Source organism: Neoarius graeffei, chromosome 19, assembly GCF_027579695.1.
Source record: "Neoarius graeffei isolate fNeoGra1 chromosome 19, fNeoGra1.pri, whole genome shotgun sequence".
Classification (NCBI taxonomy): Eukaryota; Metazoa; Chordata; class Actinopteri; order Siluriformes; family Ariidae; genus Neoarius; species Neoarius graeffei.
In genome coordinates this window covers 54,316,021-54,336,048 of record NC_083587.1, presented here as the reverse complement: position 1 = coordinate 54,336,048, position 20,028 = coordinate 54,316,021, and the positions used below count along the sequence as shown (strand labels likewise).

The 20,028-nt window shown below is 39.6% G+C and overlaps 1 protein-coding gene across 1 annotated transcript in view; it reads left to right on the top strand.

Annotated features, from left to right (window-relative positions):
- The window catches only part of myom3 (myomesin 3), a 208,396-nt gene that overhangs the window by 52,234 nt on the left and 136,134 nt on the right, over positions 1-20,028 (top strand). The window contains exons 6-9 of the mRNA XM_060900318.1: positions 297-389; positions 5,366-5,454; positions 7,900-7,944; positions 11,920-12,060. Coding sequence (XP_060756301.1) covers positions 297-389; positions 5,366-5,454; positions 7,900-7,944; positions 11,920-12,060 — 368 coding nt within the window. The remainder of the gene's footprint in view (positions 1-296; positions 390-5,365; positions 5,455-7,899; positions 7,945-11,919; positions 12,061-20,028) is intronic.

Below are 20,028 nucleotides of genomic sequence, written 5' to 3'. Positions count from 1 at the left end.
GGTTTTTTTTTTTTTTTTGTACCCTTTACATACCACTTATGAACATATATATATCTTTTTGGCCCTAAAATGGTACACATAGTTACCTTGAGGTCCAATAATAAGCCCTAAGGGGTACATTAGTGTAAATTGTACCATGAGGTACAGAAACTCCTACTGTACCCCTATTTCTAACAGTGTACTGTATTTCACCTCAACAAAATGTGTACAGTATAACATGTATTTTTTATCAACCTTTAAATCATACAACCTAAGTCAAGCCTGTGTTATTGATATACTGCTGCTGCTCTTGCCAGGTATAAAGATGGCATTCCTTTGACAGCATCTTCACAACCCTGGAACTACAAACTGCTACAGAAATATGGCCTCAACACTTTGGAGATTAGAAGGTGATCATACTCTTAAAATAAATCAGTGACTGTTAAAAAAAAAAAATGGACCGGATATCTCTAAAAGGTGAAGCAACCACAGGTCTAGTGCCCCTGCTGGCTGACTGCAGTATTACATTAATTACATTTAGCAGACACTTTTATCCAAAGGGACATACAATATACCCAGAGCAGCTGGGGGTTAGGTGCCTTGCTCAAGGGCACTTCAGCCATTCCCACCGGCCCAGGGAGTCAAACCAGTAACCTTTTAGTTGCAAAGCTGCTTCTCTAACCATTAGGCCATAACGTGTAGCAACGCTCCAATAACAAACCAGCCTATATTCCATGTCACTTTTCTCATCTAAACTATCTTTCCATCGACATTGTCAAATTCAAACAGTCAGTCTTCCCTATGCTGATATCTACACTTTTATAATTTTCCACCAGTAATTAGTTTTTAAAGTGTTATTCGACTATATCGTAAGAACGCATGGATACACTTCAAAATGAAGTGATTGATAGTCTTGGTGATGCGCTGGACCTTGGTATTGCTGGGTTTCAGTTATGTGACCTTTCTTAGCGGTTTTACCAGAAGTGAAAAAGCTGGTGGTCTAAACGGCTGCCGTAGTGCAAACAACTAGTGATAACTTATCAGAGTACGCTCGTAATCTAGAAGCCACTGTTCGCTTTAGATATATTCAGAAGATTGCTATGTGCAATGGAATCGACCCCTACAGTCTGGGAAAGCAGGCTTTGTCATACGATCTCGAAAACTACCCTTCAGTCGAGTTCCCCGACATCTCGAACTATCCGGTGTTGCAGACATCCTTCTACACCGCAAAACAGGTGGAGGCATACCTGTCAACCCTCCTGTTTTTCCCGGGAAATCCCTTATTTTGACTTATTTCCCGGTGTCTTCCCGTTTTTTTATTTTCCCGAAAATATCCCGTATTTTCACATTATATAAAAGTCGGTAGGTAGAATTCATGACGCGCCTCTGACAGGAGTTTACAGCAGGAAGTCGGGCCATGAATTCACGTCCCCGCCCTCTCCAGTACAGCAGGTGGCAGTCTAGTAATTACACATTGATTTTAATTGCATGTCTGTGAAGAAGACTGTCAGAACCATAGCGCTAGTCTGACCAATAGATTTACATAGAAGACTAGATTCCTCACCGCGTATTCCAGAACGTCCGCACAGGGTGGCCATCTTACCACAGACAAGGGGTATGAAGACTTACGCAAGCACAGCCCAGCACTCACATTATGATTTACAGGAAATCAAAGTACTGACTTTGATGACAAGCTGATGTGTATGTCTGTTTTAATTGTAGATGTTTATATCAGTATGTTTAGTTTTATTTTAACTGCACATTGGAGCCTAGTCAAATGAAATTTCAATCTTCTGTGCTAACATATATTGACTTTGACATGATAATCAGCTTTGAGTGTTCTTTTTGTAAATGTAAAGATATCTTTTTATCCTTGGAAGTATAACCACATGTGATTAATTAAGTGCTTTTTTTTGTCACAAACTACCGTGAGTCGCTGTCCCTGTTTTATACTATTACTTACTCGGGCAGTGCATTTGTTATTATGCTATGATGTGAGTTTACATTTGTTATTATGCTATGATGTGAGTGCATTAGGTTTTTGAGGTGGATGAAGTATTTCTGAAGTTTCAGAAGTGAGTAAGCTGTTTATTTAACTTTAGCTTCCCCTACGGCCCTATCACATGTAAAAATATTTTCACTAAAAATTGGAAATAAATTGTATGGTTATTTGTCCTAAGGCCGCAGTTATCCATAAGTATGCAGTGTTAGGCTTCTCACAGCATAGGAATTTCAGCATGCATCCTGTCTTACAGTCTGTAGTATAGACCCTTTTCAGTCACGTGACCTTCATAAACGCGACCACCATTTTGGACATGTAGTGGACTTCGGCTCGAATTGGTTTGAATGCGAGGAAGGCGACAAACGGAGAACATACAAGAAAAAGGAGCGAGATGCAGAAAACACCTTCGCTATCCAGCGACGTAGGGCATTTACAGGGCGAGCAGAGGGAGAAATAACAACAGTAACGACACATTAGCAACGCCGTACAGAAATAACGGTTTATGGCACAGACCCTTTCGGTTCTCGCTCATCTAGCTGCTACAATGACTGCTTAGACTGCAACAATAATACCTAACACACATTTAAGTATCCATCGTAAAGATGTGAAACTCGTCGAGTGACGAGTGTGTTCATTGATAAGCTAACACAATCTAAAAGTAGACATACCATCACACTGCCCTGGCGCTGTGTACAGTTTACCTTCTATGGTTTGTGCACTCACTAGTTGCCATTACTTTCTCCAACCGTTGTTACAGATTACAGGGAACGGCCTGGATTTAAGAGACAAATACATGCTCCTCTTATTTTGAACACTTATTTGTAGGCAGTGCTTAATTTGTAAAGTGGGAGGTCCCGGAGCGCAGAGGATGAGCGGCTCCGGTGCGGAAAAAAAGAGGAGAGGAGAGGAGAGGGGAGAGGCGCTGCGCTTATGGGCATGTTTTGTAATAACACTGCAAATTAAGTTCATCTGCAGATATTTTGTGGATGTCGTTTCATGAGAGAAATCACCAACAAGACAGATATCAAAATCAGACATTAACACTAAATAAACTTGCATTTTTTAATTTAATTTTTTTTTTTTTTTTTTGTTACATAGTCAAAAGAGGTGTCGGATCACCGGATCCAGTGTAAATAGCTGCCGGAGCCAACGCCCGAGGTTCCGGAGCACGCTCCGGCTTGCTCCCCCTCAAATTAAGCGCTGTTTGTAGGACACTGCCTCTGATCTGTCCTACAGTCTACCAACAGCAAAGGAACACAACGCTAACTAATAGCTACTACAGAAGAACAAAGAGGTTACAATGGGTTATTTTAGCCTATTTGGTTACACACTCGCCGCCACAGAATGTTAACAGCAATGTAATGCCTTTTCTGGCTAATTTTATTCGTCTTACCTCCAACAAAGTGGTCACTGCACAAGCGTTGGTATGCCGCTATCCATCTTCTCCGTCGGTCAGCATCTACCGGGATCCGATAAAATGATAACCCTTGCCTTGTTTGTTGATGGTTACTACATCCAGGTGCACAACAATATAGTGGCATGATGGAAGTCTTGCTGAAAATAAACACTTTCTTTGCTGCCGTTCCTCAATGTCGGCTGTGGTAAACTACTGGTAGTACACGTCCAAAATGGCGGCCGCGTTTGTCGTGACGTCACGTGAAAAGGGTCCATACTGAAATATTTTCGCCAAGCTATGCATATTTTTTTAAAACATAAAATGATTATTCATCATTAATATCATAAATACATACTTCCGTTTGTTTGTTTTATATAACAAACCAAACCGTTTGAATATCGATTGAAATTTGAGGAAGTTACGGTCATCTGAAAAGTACATATCGCTACCAACACAATGTAATGGGTAAGCCAGCTGTCTGAGGTAAGATGGCCGCCATGTGCGGACGTTCGACTTCGTTGACGGGCAACGGGGACGAGGCATCTAAGTCTTCTATGTATATCTATGGTCTGACCAAGGTCACTGCTCGGAACTTCTCACAAAACTAAAAGATGGTCATAATTCTTTCCTCAGGGAGGGAGTTTCAGTAGATGGCGAGACTAGAGACATGAATAAAGAAAGGAGCGAGGCAAAACCAAAAAAGGTGTATTGCCGCTACTTGCCCAAATGGCAGGACGAATTTAATTTTGTGAAGAAAAGTCAGTTCGATTACCGACTTTCTGAAATTTTCGGAAAATTCGACTTTCCGAAATTTTCCCTTATTTTGAGTTAAAATCTGGGAAATATCCCTTTTTTTCAAACCTCAAAGTTGACAGGTATGGGTGGAGGAGTACGGAGGCTTACAACTTTTTTGTATGTGGCTAGGTAAAGGAGCTCGGTATCAAGTCGCTGCCGAATGAAATTGTTTTTGCCCATGTAAGTGTTTTTTTTAAGCTTTTCTTTTGCATCTTTACAATGAAGTGCTGCAAGTTGAAGTGTAAACAAACAACAGTTCGCTTGATTCTCACTTGTGTTGGCTCTTATTTCTCAGGTAAATCAGTCACATAGATCATCAGAAACCCCTTTAAAGACCTGGATCTTAGTTAAACAAGACGGAGAAGTGATCACGGCACATTGTAACTGTATGGCTAGGGAAGAATTTTGTCGCAACCTTCACGCATATGGACTTTGTGAGGAGTAAACAAAGAAACAGCTGGGGACTTTATCGCTTCATGACTAAAAAAAGTACTGTAAAATAGCACATAGCAAGAAAAGTACTTGGAAAACACTCAGGACATAGCTGAGAGGGAGATACAAACCTTTCACCAAGTGATCACTGCAAATTCAAGCATACGTCGACTCGGCTCCCTTCAATTTCAGTGAGAGGTTCAAAAGCCATCTTTCCCGATGTCTTTTTGTGAAATCCTGTGTTCGTTCACACTTTTTTATTAGTTCACGGGGAACCCTGAAGAAGATTTTATCAGTTTGATGGTTTGATCAATTCAAACAACCTAAAACAACGCAAGCATAAGGCATTTTTCATGCGAGCAATGCACCTTCTCCGTACAAACGCTTTGTCAACTGAGCTTTGGTAGACCACCAGCTAAAGTTTTGAATAACTTAATGAGGCGGCTGTGACGTCACGTGAAACCCAACAATTGGGAGAAGGGGGCAGGCCTACCAAATGAGTACTGTAGGTGTACCTGACTTTGACTTTCATCTTTACTGTGCAGAAAATGGATCCATATAGTAGCAGAGAGTCCCTACTGCACAAACTCTGGCTGCAAATTTGACAACATGGTGGAGGAATTTTGGCTTCATTTCTATAGAACGGAAAGGCATGGAGCCACTCCATCCATGTTTTTTACAGCCGTTTCACCTTGACTTCAGTTGTGACCTAGAATTTCTTATACACACACATACCATCCCTGATGTGATTTGTTCCTCAGGTGTAGTGCTGCTGATGCTGGAGAATATAAAGTGGTGGCCAAAAGCTCCTTAGGCGAGGCAACAACCTATGCCACCCTTGTAGTGAACTGTGAGTGATCTACATTATTGATTTTTGGAGCAGTAATTTACAGTTTAGATGGACCTTTAGTGCTTACTCAGGTCAGTTATGGCATTTAGGTCTTGTGTGACAAATGGCATTGCTCAGTTTTAATGTACATTGCTTCAATCTCAAACATATTAATCCAATTGCAATTTAATAAGAATTATCATCGAGCTATCTGTGACATGTGAGTCCAGGCACATTCTTTGAGAAATTAGACCCTGGGGGTTGAATATTACTTTAATGATAGACAAAATTCTGATGGTAGAATTGGGTTGTTGTATTTGGTACTATGGATAGATGCTAATTAGGGAAAATATCATAGAAAATTCATAAATTAGCCCACAAAGCTATTCTTTCCTTGCAAATCGTGCAATGTTGCCTGTGAGGGCAAAGAATGGCATTGTTGGTGTTTCCATGCTGGATTTTTAAACAGTCTATTTAAAAAAAAAATCAGGCGAGCTTGTTAGATCATTGAACTGGCTAACATTAAAACTTTCACTATCATCAGCTAGCGATGTAACTTAGTTACTGTAACTACTAACTTCACAAGCAGGTGTAAATGTTGTAGCAGGGTGAAGTTCCTCAATCTTTCAAAGAATCATTTGGGATCCACATCCGATTATTTGCTATCAACATACATCAATGTTAAAGTGGATTATTTTGGATTTTTATAGACCAAAGTACAACACCACCACCAAAGGTCACAAGGAACTACACAGAATCGTACTTTGAATGAAGATGTGAGGCTGTGCCAGATTTCCTTTTAGCCCAGAGTGTAGATTCATGCAATGACAAACAAGTCAGCTGTGTGGCACAGAGTCAAATATCCCCTAGATTTGATTTACATTTGAGCTGATATTTTTCAGCCTACTTCAGCAAAACACTGATTGAGAAGATTGTGCGGTTGTATTAAACATGAATGATTTGTGAATGATTTGAACTATTATCCTTTTCCCAAAAAATGTCTTTGAAAGAGAAGCTAAACATCAATACACAAAGCACACAAATTACATAAAATGTCAGACACCCGAACAGGAATTTTAGTGTTTCTCATTTGAATGAAAGGGGTTACACATCATTCTTATTATTATATCATACCTTATGATATAATGAATTGCTCAACTCTAGTGCCGAGTTGGCTATAAGCCATGTATGACAAGATTGAGTGGAATAACTGTTTTATTCTATCCACATTCAGTGGATTTTGAGAAACAGAGCATTTTTATTTTTATTTTTTGTAAATTTGATAAATAAAAACTTTATACAAAACGTCCAACAAAATCATTTCCACTTAGAATGTAAACAAACTGGCAAAATGACAGTAGCGATTTGTGAAAAATGCTCTAATAATAATTCTTGAAAAATAAAAAAAGATAAGTTCTTACCAGCAAATACTTTTATTCCCTATTTTGTTGCTGCTTTTTTTGCATTTTGGGGGGTTTTCTTCCTTTTCTTTACGGTTTTTTGGCAGTTGGCAAACCAACGTAAAGGTGCATTACCACCACCGACTAGGCTGAAGTGTGGAACAGGAGATATTAAGGGGGGGGGGGGGGGGGGAATCCTATATTCATTTTAGCTATTTCTGTTTCTTTTAAATACTTCATAACAATTTTGGAGGTTTTGTTTTCAAGTAGAGTTTTTATTTCGTCCTCGGTTTGTTCAGCAAAACACTCTGCCATTTTGTTTTTCTCTTCTCACGGTATATGAGCTGATATCCTAGTAGTAGAGTAGCCAATCAGAGCGTGTGACTGCTCATATCCAGTGAATGTGGATAGAATAATGATAGATATTCGGTTTTAGCTTCCTATCTAAGATGACAAACAGCCATTACCATTCTAGTCTTGTTATTTATATCAATAAATGTGGCCAAGGAAAGACTGCTACTCCAAAAAGCTCCTCAAATCACAATGTTCAGGAGTTTGTTTTTCCATCATCAAACAGTTCACAGACATGCAGGGAGCCAATCAGATCGCTGGTATATAATTTCAAACAGTAGGGAGGTTACATGTACACAACTTAAATAAACCAAAAGAAAAATACTTACCAGAGCCATTGGTGTCTTCATTTCAATTCAAATGAATGACTAAGAAAATGTGTTTATTAGAGAAAAAGGACATATCAGATGTTATGTTGCTATGGAAATCATATGCATCATCCTCCCTGTATAGAACAAGACACTTCAAGCACAATTTGTCCTATATTGTTCATATTTCACAGACTGTTTCATATTTTATTCCATTGTTCAGAATATATTAAAGGGAATGCTTAATGGGGCTTCTAGTAGTGTATGTGTGTGTGTGTGTGGGGGGGGGGGGGGGCGGGGGTTGCTGAGTACTGATTCCTCATTTTCTCTCTCTCTCTCTCTCTCTCTCTCTCTCTCCCCCCACCCCCTCCTCTCTCTCCCCCTACATTCTTTCCTTTCCAAATCAGTGAAGCGAGGCCTTGGGGCGGGAATGAAACACACCCAGACTGTAAGTAAGTGGTGAAATGAAACACATCCTCTCTTCCTTCCATCTGCCCTTTTGATGAAAAGACTGGAGGATCACAAATGGCTTATTATTTGTGACGACAAGGGTTTTGAACTTGGCTCATGAGGAAGAAATAAAAACACTCGGGTCATGCTGTTATAAGAAAATAATCAGCATGGTGGCGTGATGCGGCCTGATGTGAAGCAGAGTTACTGTTACCACCCAGACATTGATTATTTTCCTATTACAATACAACCCCAATTCCAAAAAAAGTTGGGACGCTGTGTAAACTGTAAATAAAAACACAATGCAATAATTTGCAAATCATGGAAACCCTATATTTCATTGAAAATAGTACAAAGACAACAAACCAAATGTTGAAAGAGAGAAATTTTATTGTTTTTTGAAAAATACATGCTCATTTTGAATTTGATGTTAGCAAGACGTTTCAGAAAACCATCCATTATCCGTAACCACTTATCCTGTGCAGGTTCGCGGGCGAGCTGGAGCCTATCCCAGCTGACTATGGGCAAGAAGCGGGGTACACCCTGGACAAGTCGCCAGGTCATCGCAGGGCTGACACAGAGACAAACAACCATTCACACCTACGGTCAATTTAGAGCCACCAATTAGCCTAACCTGTCTTTGGACTGTGGGGGAAACCGGAGCACCCGGAGGAAACCCACACAGACACAGGGAGAACATGTAAACTCCACACAGAAAGGCCCCCGTCGGCCACTGGGCTCAAACCCAGAACCTTCTTGCTGTGAGGCAACAGTGCTAACCACTACATCACCGTGCTGCCTTCAGAAAACTATCATCTGTGAAAACAGTTCATTACTGCATCCACAAATGCAAGTTAAAACCAGATATAAACAATATCCAGAAACACCGCCACCTTCTCTGGGCCCGAGCTCTTTTACGATAGACTGAAGTGAAGTGGAAAATTGTCCCGAGGTCTGACGAATCAAAAGTAAAAATTATTTTGAGAAATCATGGACACCACGTCCTCCAGGCTAAACAGGAGAGGAACCATCCGGCTTGTTATCAGTGCACAGATCAAAAGCCAGCATCTGTGATGGTAAGAGGGTGCATTAGTGCACATGACATGGGTAGCTTGTACATCTGGAAAGGCATCATTAATGCCAAATGATATATGCAGGTTTCAGAGCAATATGTTGCCATCCAGACAAAAACTTTTTCAGGGAAAGCTTTCCTTCTTTCAGCAAGACAATGCCAAACTGCTTTCTGCACATATGGCTCCGCAGTAAAAGAGTGTGTGTGCTAAAGTGGCCTGCCTGCAGTCCAGACCTTTTTCCTGTTTAAAATATTTGATGCATTATGAAGCGCAAAATATGACAAAGGAGACCCCAAACTGTTCAGCAACTGAAATTGTATATCAGGCAAGAACAGGACAGCATTTCTCTTTCAAAACTACAGCAATTGGTCTCCTCAGTTCCCAAACATTTACAGAGTGTTGTTAAAAGTAGAGGTGATGGGGGCATCATGGCTCGGGTGGCTGGGGCACCGTGCCGTGGGTCCAGGGACCCAGGTTCGGATCCGACCTGGGTCGTTTCCTGGTCCCTCCCCATCTCTCTCTCCTGCTCGTTTCCTGTCCTGTCTCTGTACTGTCCTATCCAATGGGGGTGAAAAAAGCCTAAAAAAAAATCTTAAAAAAAAAAAAGTAGAGGTGATGCAACACAGTGGTAAACACACCCCTGTCCCAACTTTTTTGAAATGGGTTGTTGACATCAAATTCAAAATGAACATATATTTTTTAAAAAAACACACACAATAAAATAAAATCAAATTCAAAATGAGCATACATTTTTTTCAAAAAACAATAAAATTTCTCAGTTTCAACACTTGATGTGTTGTCTTTGTACTATTTTCAATGAAATATTGGGTTTCCATGATTTGCAAATCTTCATATTCTGTTTTTATTTATGTTTTACACAGTCCCAACTTCTTTGGAATTGGGGTTGTACATCATGAAGAGTTCGGTCCCTCTAATAAAACAGGAATTTGCCCATAAGTACAGTGTTTGATTTATTAACCAACAATGTAATACTTTTTATCCTTTTATAGTTACATTTCCTAACATATCACTCCCAGCAACTATAAACAGTCATTCCTTCACATTTTCTTAAAGTTCATAAGAGAGTCAAAGTTATTATCTCATCTCATTATCTCTAGCCGCTTTATCCTGTTCTACAGGGTCGCAGGCAAGCTGGAGCCTATCCCAGCTGACTACAGGCGAAAGGCGGGGTACACCCTGGACAAGTCGCCAGGTCATCACAGGGCTGACACATAGACACAGAAAACCATTCACACCTACGTACGGTCAATTTAGAGTCACCAGTTAACCTAACCTGCATGTCTTTGGACTGTGGGGGAAACCGGAGCACCCGGAGGAAACCCACGCGGAGAACATGCAAACTCCACACAGAAAGGCCCTCGCCGGCCACGGGGCTCGAACCCGGACTTTCTTGCTGTGAGGCGACAGTGCTAACCACTACACCACCATGCTGCCTCAAAGTTATTATTTTATTCAGAAATATTTTACACACACAGGACTAGAACATAAAAATGAAAAAGGTAAAAATAAAAACAGCCTGCTTTCTCCTCTTCTTTATAATCTCTTCTCGCTCCCTCCCTCTTCTCTTCTATTTTATTCTCTACTCTTCTCCCTGTTTCTTCTCTTCTCTTTACCATGCAACTACAAAGGGAGAAAAAAATATGACATTCTTTTCTCTCTCTCTTCTCTTCTCCCTCTTTTTTCTCTTCTCTTCAGCATGTAACTATAAAGGGATAAAAATGTGTGACGTTCTTTCCTCCCTCACTCTCGTCTACACTTGTTTTCCTATCCTCCTCATTTCCCATCTTCTACTCTGCTTTCATTTCCCCATACTCATCTTTTTTCCTTATAACTATTTCTCTTCTTTATTTCTTGTTCTTGTTTTCTTCCCTTTGTCTATCACCTACCCATCTAGTATTGAAAGCAGCAATGGATTACTGATCATTTTCAGAAAATCACCACAGCACTTATCCTGATCCTAAAATCGTAACATCAGATCAGAGTTTGGATTTTTCCCATGTCTGGATAATGGCAGTAGATTTATCTCTGATTATCGTTCGGTTCTGCGTATGTTCTGATCCCACTATGATCTTGATTCCTGCACAAGATGTGATCAAGAATCTGATTTCTGCTCATTACATCCAGAACGTACTACGTACCTGATATTCACCTCATTACTGTAATGTTCCTTCACAAGATTTTCCTCCATGCTGTTCGAAGCCACATGAAATTCCAGGGAAAATCAGAAACATGCCTAATTTCTGAAAGCTTATATTTCCTGCTCAAGTGATTTTTATGTGGCTCTGCTCCAAGCATCTTAATTAAGTATTTTAGTTTATTGTTCATTGTCGCAGCGTGTGATGAGGTGAGACAGCTTCTCCTTCCTTCCCCTTGTCTCATACAGATAATTAGATGTGCTTCAGTGACAACATGCCCATTTCCATTTCTATAGAAATATAATAGTCGAGTGAATAGCATGATTATTTATACATTTGTAGACTATTCATTTTCTCACTAATAATAGATGTTGTTGCCTCTAAACTGGTCATTTGTGCTGTCTTATTATCTTATCAACTCTTCTTCTTCTTCCTTCTCCTCCACTCATATTATCTCTAATCCACTTCTTACTTCTATCCTCTCATTTTACCTCTCCTGTCTTTCCCATCTTCGATCCTGCTTTCTCTTCTCTTCTCCTTTCTAATCTTCTCTCTTTCTCCCACACCCTCATCTTCCTCTTATCCTCTTTCCTTGCCTTTGTCCTTTGTGCAAACCTGCTTTCTCTCCGTTTTTTCTCTTCTCCTCTCTTATAAAACTCCTCTCTCCTCTCTTTTGTAAAACCTATTCCCAAATGGCAGATCTGCTCTAAAGTTCCACCTTCCTTCTTTCTCTTTCTCTCCTCTCTAGAATCTGTAATGGAGGAGGAGGCTTTGTTTGACACCACCTTCCATCCATCTTTTATAAAAGAAGGAGACACTCTGACGCTGAGCTGCAGTTTTACTTTTCCTCTCCTTCCCTTCCAACAGGACGTGGCCTGGTTCAGAGATGGTATAAATTAAATTACATATTTGTGAATGTGTCAGTCCACCAGATTTTCATACCAGATGCTCAGATTATGGATTTTGAGTTCTACCTTGTATGCATTACACTACCGAGCCTCTGTATGCAGGAAATACAAACCAAAGTGAAATTGGGCCAAGGGAAGTTACTGTAAATCTGACATGAAATCATGTGCACGCAACCCAAAATGGTCCATTTTCCAGGCACTGACTACAGATACCTTACAGAACCTTGTGAATCCATCAGGAGACAATCTCGACTGTAGATTATTGGTGAATTTCACAGATTTGCTGGGCAACAGACCACAAAATGCTGCTCGGAAGGTCAAGAAAACACATGGTGGACTATTAGCGTCGCCAAGCAAATGTTGCACAAAAACTGCGCTCGCACGATTGACGCATTTTCACTACAAATCAAAATGTCATTTGCCGATTTTTATGGCAGAAGGAAGAGGTATACTTGTCTCAGTCGTGGATGATGTTAAAAGTGGTAAACGTATCCCGTAGGGGTGCTATTGAGGTCATTATTATCCCTTACCACAAAGTGCACAGGGGGATATAGGAAGGAATGGAGTCCGTCCATCCGTCTCAGTCTGGACAAGTTTTCTCAGTAACTACAGAAGCTACATCAATGAAACTTTGCGTGCTCATACAACTGGTCATGATTTAAGTTGTGTTCGAAGATCATTTACGGGAAATTGTTATTTTCAGAGTTATGGCCCTTGATTTATGTTATTGGACTTTGTACAAGTGGACTCAATCTGGACAGATTTTCTCAGAAATTGCATTTACATCAATGAAACTTTACATGCTCATACTACTGGTCATGGTTTAAGTTGAGTTCAAAAATCATTTACAAGAAATTATTTTGAGAGTTATGGCCCTTGATTTTCATTATTGGACTTTGTACAAGTGGACTCAATCCAGACAAGTTTTCTCAGAAACTACATAAGCTACATCAATGAAACTTTGCGTGCTCATACTACTGAAAAAAGCTGGGTAGCGTTTTATGAAGGTGTCCTAGTACTTATGACATACATCCATCCATTATCTGTAGCCACTTATCCTGTGCAGGGCCGCAGGCAAACTGGAGCCTATCCCAGCTGACTATGGGCGAGAGGCGGGGTACACCCTGGACAAGTCACCAGGTCATCGCAGGGCTGACACACAGAGACAAACAACCATTCACACTTATGGTCAATTTAAAGCCATCAATTAGCCTAACCTGCATGTCTTTGGACTGTGGGGGAAACCGGAGCACCCAGAAGAAACCCACGCAGACATGGGGAGAACATGCAAACTCCACACAGAAAGGCTCCCGTCAGCCGCTGGGCTTGAAACCAGAACCTTCTTGCTGTGAGGTGACAGTGCTAACCATTACACCATCATGCAGCCCACTTACGACATCATACGTCAATATTAAAGCAATGGGATTAGAAGGTCGTAAGTATTAAGAGGTCTTCATAAAATGCTTGTGGCGGGGGATAGTGATGACCATGTCTTCTTGTTCATTGATAGTTACTGGCCAGCGAAAACAGTGCAAAATATCACACGCTTTTCAATGCTGTTTCTACACAGTCTGTAAACAGAGCATCTGGTACAAAAATCTCGTGGCGCGACACATAAATATTACATACACAAAATCTATGTTTAATTATTTATTTGTGAAAAGGTGGACCTTTACTCAAAGAATATATTTACAACTTTTGATCATATTTAAAGTAATATATATGTTTGTTTGTAATTTGAGACATTATTTCGTCTTATTAGACACTGTAAATGTTTGCCAGTTTGCAAATAATCTGTGAAATATGGTACAGATAATACAGTAATTGGAAGTGTCACTTTGTTTTTACCATGATATTACTACCATACAGTCCAAATTACAGTTGGATTTATATTATTCTAGCAGTGTAAATATTTTAGGATAAAATTTCATTTAGTACAATTATAATTTTTCACGAAAAAAGTTAATTTTTAAGAAAAAAATTAGATTTTACAGCACTTTCCACCATTGTGCATTGTTCCCATATGGCGCCAACTTACCAACTACCCCACTTTAATTTTTTTTAATGTCAGAAAAAGAAAAATAGATCAGTGTCACATTATAACGTGAAAAGTTTATCGTTACAAGAAGTTGCTTTTCATTTCTTTTCAACAAGCTATTTCCATGTTATTACTACATACAAACGTCTCACATTAGTTTTCTTGTTAGCTCGTCCAGCCGGCAGGTGATGAGTTTATACCATCATGTGTTGTCCGTCGTCTGTCCCGTGTCGTCCACATTTCACGAAAATTGCTTCTTCTCTCTCAATTCTTCACTGATTTTTATTCTTTTTGGCAGGAAGATAGGTCTGCCTGGGGTGCATATAGTTTCTACCCAAATTTGGATAATTGCAATTAATAATGAAGATATGGAGTAATTAAGCCCTCACAAGCAGTTTCCAAACGAATCACTTCTCCCTCAATTCTTCACTGATTTTGATGCTTTCTGGCATGAAGGTAAGGGTACCTAGGGTGCATATAACTGCGACCCAGATTTGCTTAATTACAATTATTAATGAAGTTATGGATTAATTAAGCCTCAATAAGCAGTTCAACAAAAACCGCTTCTTCTTGGTCAATTCCTCACTGTTTTGGATTCTTTCTGGCAAATAGGTCGGTATTCCTAGGATGGATATCGCTTATATATATAGCTTGTACAACTCTGATTCCAAAAAAGTTGGGACAAAGTACAAATTGTAAATAAAAACAGAATGTAATGATGTGGAAGTTTCAAAATTCCACATTTTATTCAGAATAGAACATAGATGACATATCAAATGTTTAAACTGAGAAAATGTATCATTTAAAGAGAAAAATTAGGTGATTTTAAATTTCATGACAACAACACATCTCAAAAAAGGGGCGGCACGGTGGTGTAGTGGTTAGCGCTGTCGCCTCACAGCAAGAAGGTCCGGGTTCGAGCCCCGTGGCCGGTGTGGGCCTTTCTGTGTGGAGTTTGCATGTTCTCCCTGTGTCCGCGTGGGTTTCCTCCGGGTGCTCCGGTTTCCCCCACAGTCCAAAGACATGCAGGTTAGGTTAACTGGTGACTCTAAATTGACCGTAGGTGTGAGTGTGAATGGTTGTCTGTGTCTATGTGTCAGCCCTGTGATGACCTGGCGACTTGTCCAGGGTGTACCCCGCCTTTCGCCCGTAGTCAGCTGGGATAGACTCCAGCTTGCCTGCGACCCTGTAGAACAGGATAAAGCGGCTACAGATAATGAGATGAGTGAGAAGACATCTCAAAAAAGTTGGGACAAGGCCATGTTTACCACTGTGAGACATCCCCTTTTCTCTTTACAACAGTCTGTAAACGTCTGGGGACTGAGGAGACAAGTTGCTCAAGTTTAGGGATAGGAATGTTAACCCATTCTTGTCTAATGTAGGATTCTAGTTGCTCAACTGTCTTAGGTCTTTTTTGTCGTATCTTCCGTTTTATGATGCGCCAAATGTTTTCTATGGGTGAAAGATCTGGACTGCAGGCTGGCCAGTTCAGTACCCGGACCCTTCTTCTACGCAGCCATGATTGATTGATTGATTGATTGATTGATTACTTTATTCTGAACAATAAAGAAGAAAGATATAAAAATAAAAATTTAAATAAAAAATGCAATAATCAAAACATCGTCATAAACAAACAGAATAGCGTAGCCACAAGGCAATAACATAACAATGTTCAGAAAGGATTAGGAAGAAGTAATAACTTATCCAATCCTAACCTTCTATACCACCGCTAATCAAATGTCACTTTCCACCATAATAAACTATATATACAAAAGAAAACAAAAGCAATAAACAAAAAAGAAAACATACCAACATACCAAAACATACCGACATGGTATAATATCGACCAAATCAAATCATATATACAGATACTTGTGTTATGCATATAGACACACATACAATACATATATACAGTACATACATATACACATACCTATAGCTATACACTAAATACAAGAAGACCAGTCACAGACTTACTCTCAATTTCATCATCACCTATATAGTCTGCCTGTCCTCATTCTCATATATTTTTATTAACATGTTTTTATATAATTTTTTAAACAGTTTTATGTTGGTGCTATTTTTGAGTTCATTTTTCAGACCATTCCACAATTTCACCCCACAGACTGTTATGCACATACTTTTCATAGTTGTTCTAACATTTACTCTCTTAAAATTCATTTCCCCTCTCAGGTTATACCCACCCTGCCTTTCCATAAACGTATTTTGTACCTCACCCGGAAGAAGGTTATGTCTTGCTTTATACATAATTTGTGCAGTCTTGTGTTTAACCAGATCCGTGAATTTCAGAGTGTGTGCTTTTACAAATAATGCGTTTGTATGCTCAAGATATCCCATATTATTGACGATTCTTATTGCTCTTTTTTGTAATGTGCATAACGGCTGCAGGTTAGATTTGTAGGTATTACCCCATATCACCACACAGTAGCTCAGATATGGAAGTATGAGTGCATTATACAGAGTATGTAGTGATTTATAGTCCAGAATGTGTCTTGATTTCCCCAAAATTGCAGTAATCTTTGCTATTTTTGCTTTAACATGATTAATATGCGGTTTCCAGCAGACTTTATGATCAACAATCACACCCAGAAATTTTATTTCATACACTCTTTCTATGGTTATGTTGTCAATTTTCAATTCAACTTGAGGGTTCGACTTATATTTTCCAAATAACATAATCTTTGTTTTACTCAAATTCAATGACAATTTGTTTACGTTAAACCACCTTTTTAATTTATTCATTTCGGTTGTGATTGTTTCCATAAGCTGCTGTGCATTGTCCCCAGTGCAAAAGATGTTTGTATCATCAGCAAATAATATGCATTTCATTATACTTGATACATTACATAAATCATTAATGTACAATATAAACAGTTTAGGACCTAAGACAGACCCTTGCGGTACTCCACATGTTATGGGCAAATACTCAGATGTGTGATCTCCAATTTTTACAAATTGTTGCGTGTTACTTAAGTAGCTCCTCACCCAGTCCAAACCAACCCCTCTGATACCATACGTCTCTAATTTTTTGAATAGAATGTCATGATTTATTGTATCAAATGCTTTCTTTAGATCTATGAAAATTCCCATAACATGTTTTTTATTGTCTATACCATTTGTGATTTTCTCGATAAGTTCCATTAATGCCAGGGTTGTTGATCTGTCTTTCCGGAATCCATATTGACTGTCAGCTAAAAGTTTATATTTTTCAATGAAGTTGTCTAGTTTTGCTGTGAACAGTTTTTCGAGGAGCTTGGAGAACTGAGAGAGTAAAGAAACTGGCCTGTAATTTGTGTAATGGTGTCTATCTCCACATTTATATAAAGGTATAACTTTAGCTATTTTCATGTTGTTTGGAAATTTACCAGATTGAAAAGACATATCTTATATTCTTCAATAACTTTTTTTATTAAACTCATATCAATATCATTCCAGTCAGTGGAGGTTTTACTTTCACTTCTCCTTACAATGTCTATGACCTCTTTTATGCCAACTGCACCAAGGAATATAGATTTAGGATTTCTCTCCCATCGAGCAGCCTCTGCCCCTCCAGGTGTGTCTGTATCCTGAATCTTTTCTGCCAAATCTGATCCCACATTTACAAAGAATCTATTAAAACCATTTACCACTTCCTCCATATTATTTATTGATCTGTCATTCTCAATATAATGATCAGGGTAGCTTGTGTTTTTGTTTTTAGCTCTATTCCTAATAATACTATTCAGTACATTCCATAGCCCCTTCATGTTATTTTTATTACTATCTAATAATTAGGGGCCAAGCAGCGAAGCTGGCGAAGGCCCCTAATGAGTTTGTCGGTTTTCTTATTATTGGGGGCCAAGCAGCGAAGCTGCGAAGGCACCCATAGTGATTCTATTGTTTCTTATTATTATTATTATTATTATTATTATTATTGGGGGCCAAGCAGCAAAGCTGCGAAGGCACCCATAGTGATTCTATTGTTTCTTATTATTATTATTATTATTATTATTATTATTATTATTATTATTATTCAGTCCACTTCCGCCTCTGCAAGTCTATGGCAGCCCATAGAACCGTCAGGTAAAAAGTTGTGAAATTTGGCACACTGATTCTAGACACTCTCAACATTCCTCTCACCAAATTTCAGGCCTCTACCTCAAACCCGTTAGCGCCACCAACAGGTCAAAGTCCCAGGTACATTTCTGCTTGTAACTTTTGAACCGTTGGTCTGATTTTCAAAAACTTGGTATCCCTGGAATCCTTGGGCCAAGACGAATCCAACGCACCCCATGACGTCATTTCCCGCCCATATATTTTTCCCGCCATTTTGAATTTTGTGAAAATCAATTAAAATGTTTCAACTCCCTCAATTTTTTACCAATTTCTCCCAAACTTGGAAGATAGCATAATTGGACCAACCTGCACAAAAGTTATACCCGGTGATTTGAATTTCACAAGCGTTTGGCCGTGGCAGCCAATCAAACTTGGCTGCAAAGATGCGAAACAGGAAGTGTGCTCATTTCTCGGCCACCCTTTGGCGTATCTTAACGAAACTTGGTGCCTTTATGCAGCACCCCTCCCGAAAGGGCCCCAAAAAATTTGGAACAAATTGGCTGCTAGGGGGCGCTATAACTAGGAAAAATGTCTTTTGGCTCATATCTCATGACTCGTTTTGGCTAGAAACAAAATTCCACTATGGCAGGAATCCTTGGCTCAAGACGAATCCATCGCACCCTATGACGTCATATTCTGCCTTGAGGATTTTCCGCCATTTTGAATTTTGTTAAAATCAGTGAAATTCTATGGCAACGCATAGAACCGTCTGACTAGAGGTTTTTAAACTTGGCACACTGATTCTAGGCTCCCTCAAGGATCTTGTCACCAAATTTCAACTCAGCACCTCAAACTCTCTAGCGCCACCAACAGGTCAAAGTTGCAAGTACACTTCTGCTTGTTACTTTTGAACCATACGACTGATCATCAAAATCTTAGTATCGCTGGAATACTTGGGTCACCACGAATCCAGGGGCCCTGTCTCGTCAAATTCCACCCAGGAGATTTTCCGCCATTTTGAATTATGTGAAAATCAATTAAAATGCTTCTCCTCCCACAATTTTTGAAGAATTTCTCCCAAACTTGGTACATGGCAACTGGGGACTAAGCTGCACAAGAATCATACCCGGTTTTTAGAATTTCTTAAGCGTTTGGCCGTGGCAGCCAATCAAATTTGGCTGGCAGATGCAAGACAGGAAGTGTGCTCATTTCTCGGCGAACCTTTGGCGTATCTTAACGAAACTTGGTGCCTTTATGCAACACCCCTCCCCAAAGGGGAGCAAAAAATTTGGAACAAATTGGCTGCTAGGGGGCGCTATAACTAGGAAAAATGTCTTTTGGCTCATATCTCATGATGCGTTTTGCCTAGAAACAAAATTCCACTATGTCAGGAATCCTTGGCTCAAGCCGAATCCACCGCACCCTATGACGTCATATTCTGCCTTGAGGATTTTCCACCATTTTGAATTTTGTTAAAATCAATGAAATTCTATGGCAATGCATAGAACCGTCTGACTAGAGGTTTTTAAACTTGGCACACTGATTCTAGGCTGCCTCAAGGATCTTGTCACCAAATTTCAACTCAGCACCTCAAACTCTCTAGCGCCACCAACAGGTCAAAATTGCAGGTACATTTCTGCTTGTTACTTTTGAACCATACGTCTGATCATCAAATTCTTAGTGTGGCTGGAATGCTTGGGTCAAAAGGAATCCAATGGGCCCTGTCTCCTCATATTCCACCCAGTAGATTTTCCGCCATTTTGAATTATGTGAAAATCAATTAAAATGCTTCTCCTCCCTCAATTTTTGGAAAATTTCTCCCAAACGTGGTACATGGCAACTGGGGCCTAAGCTG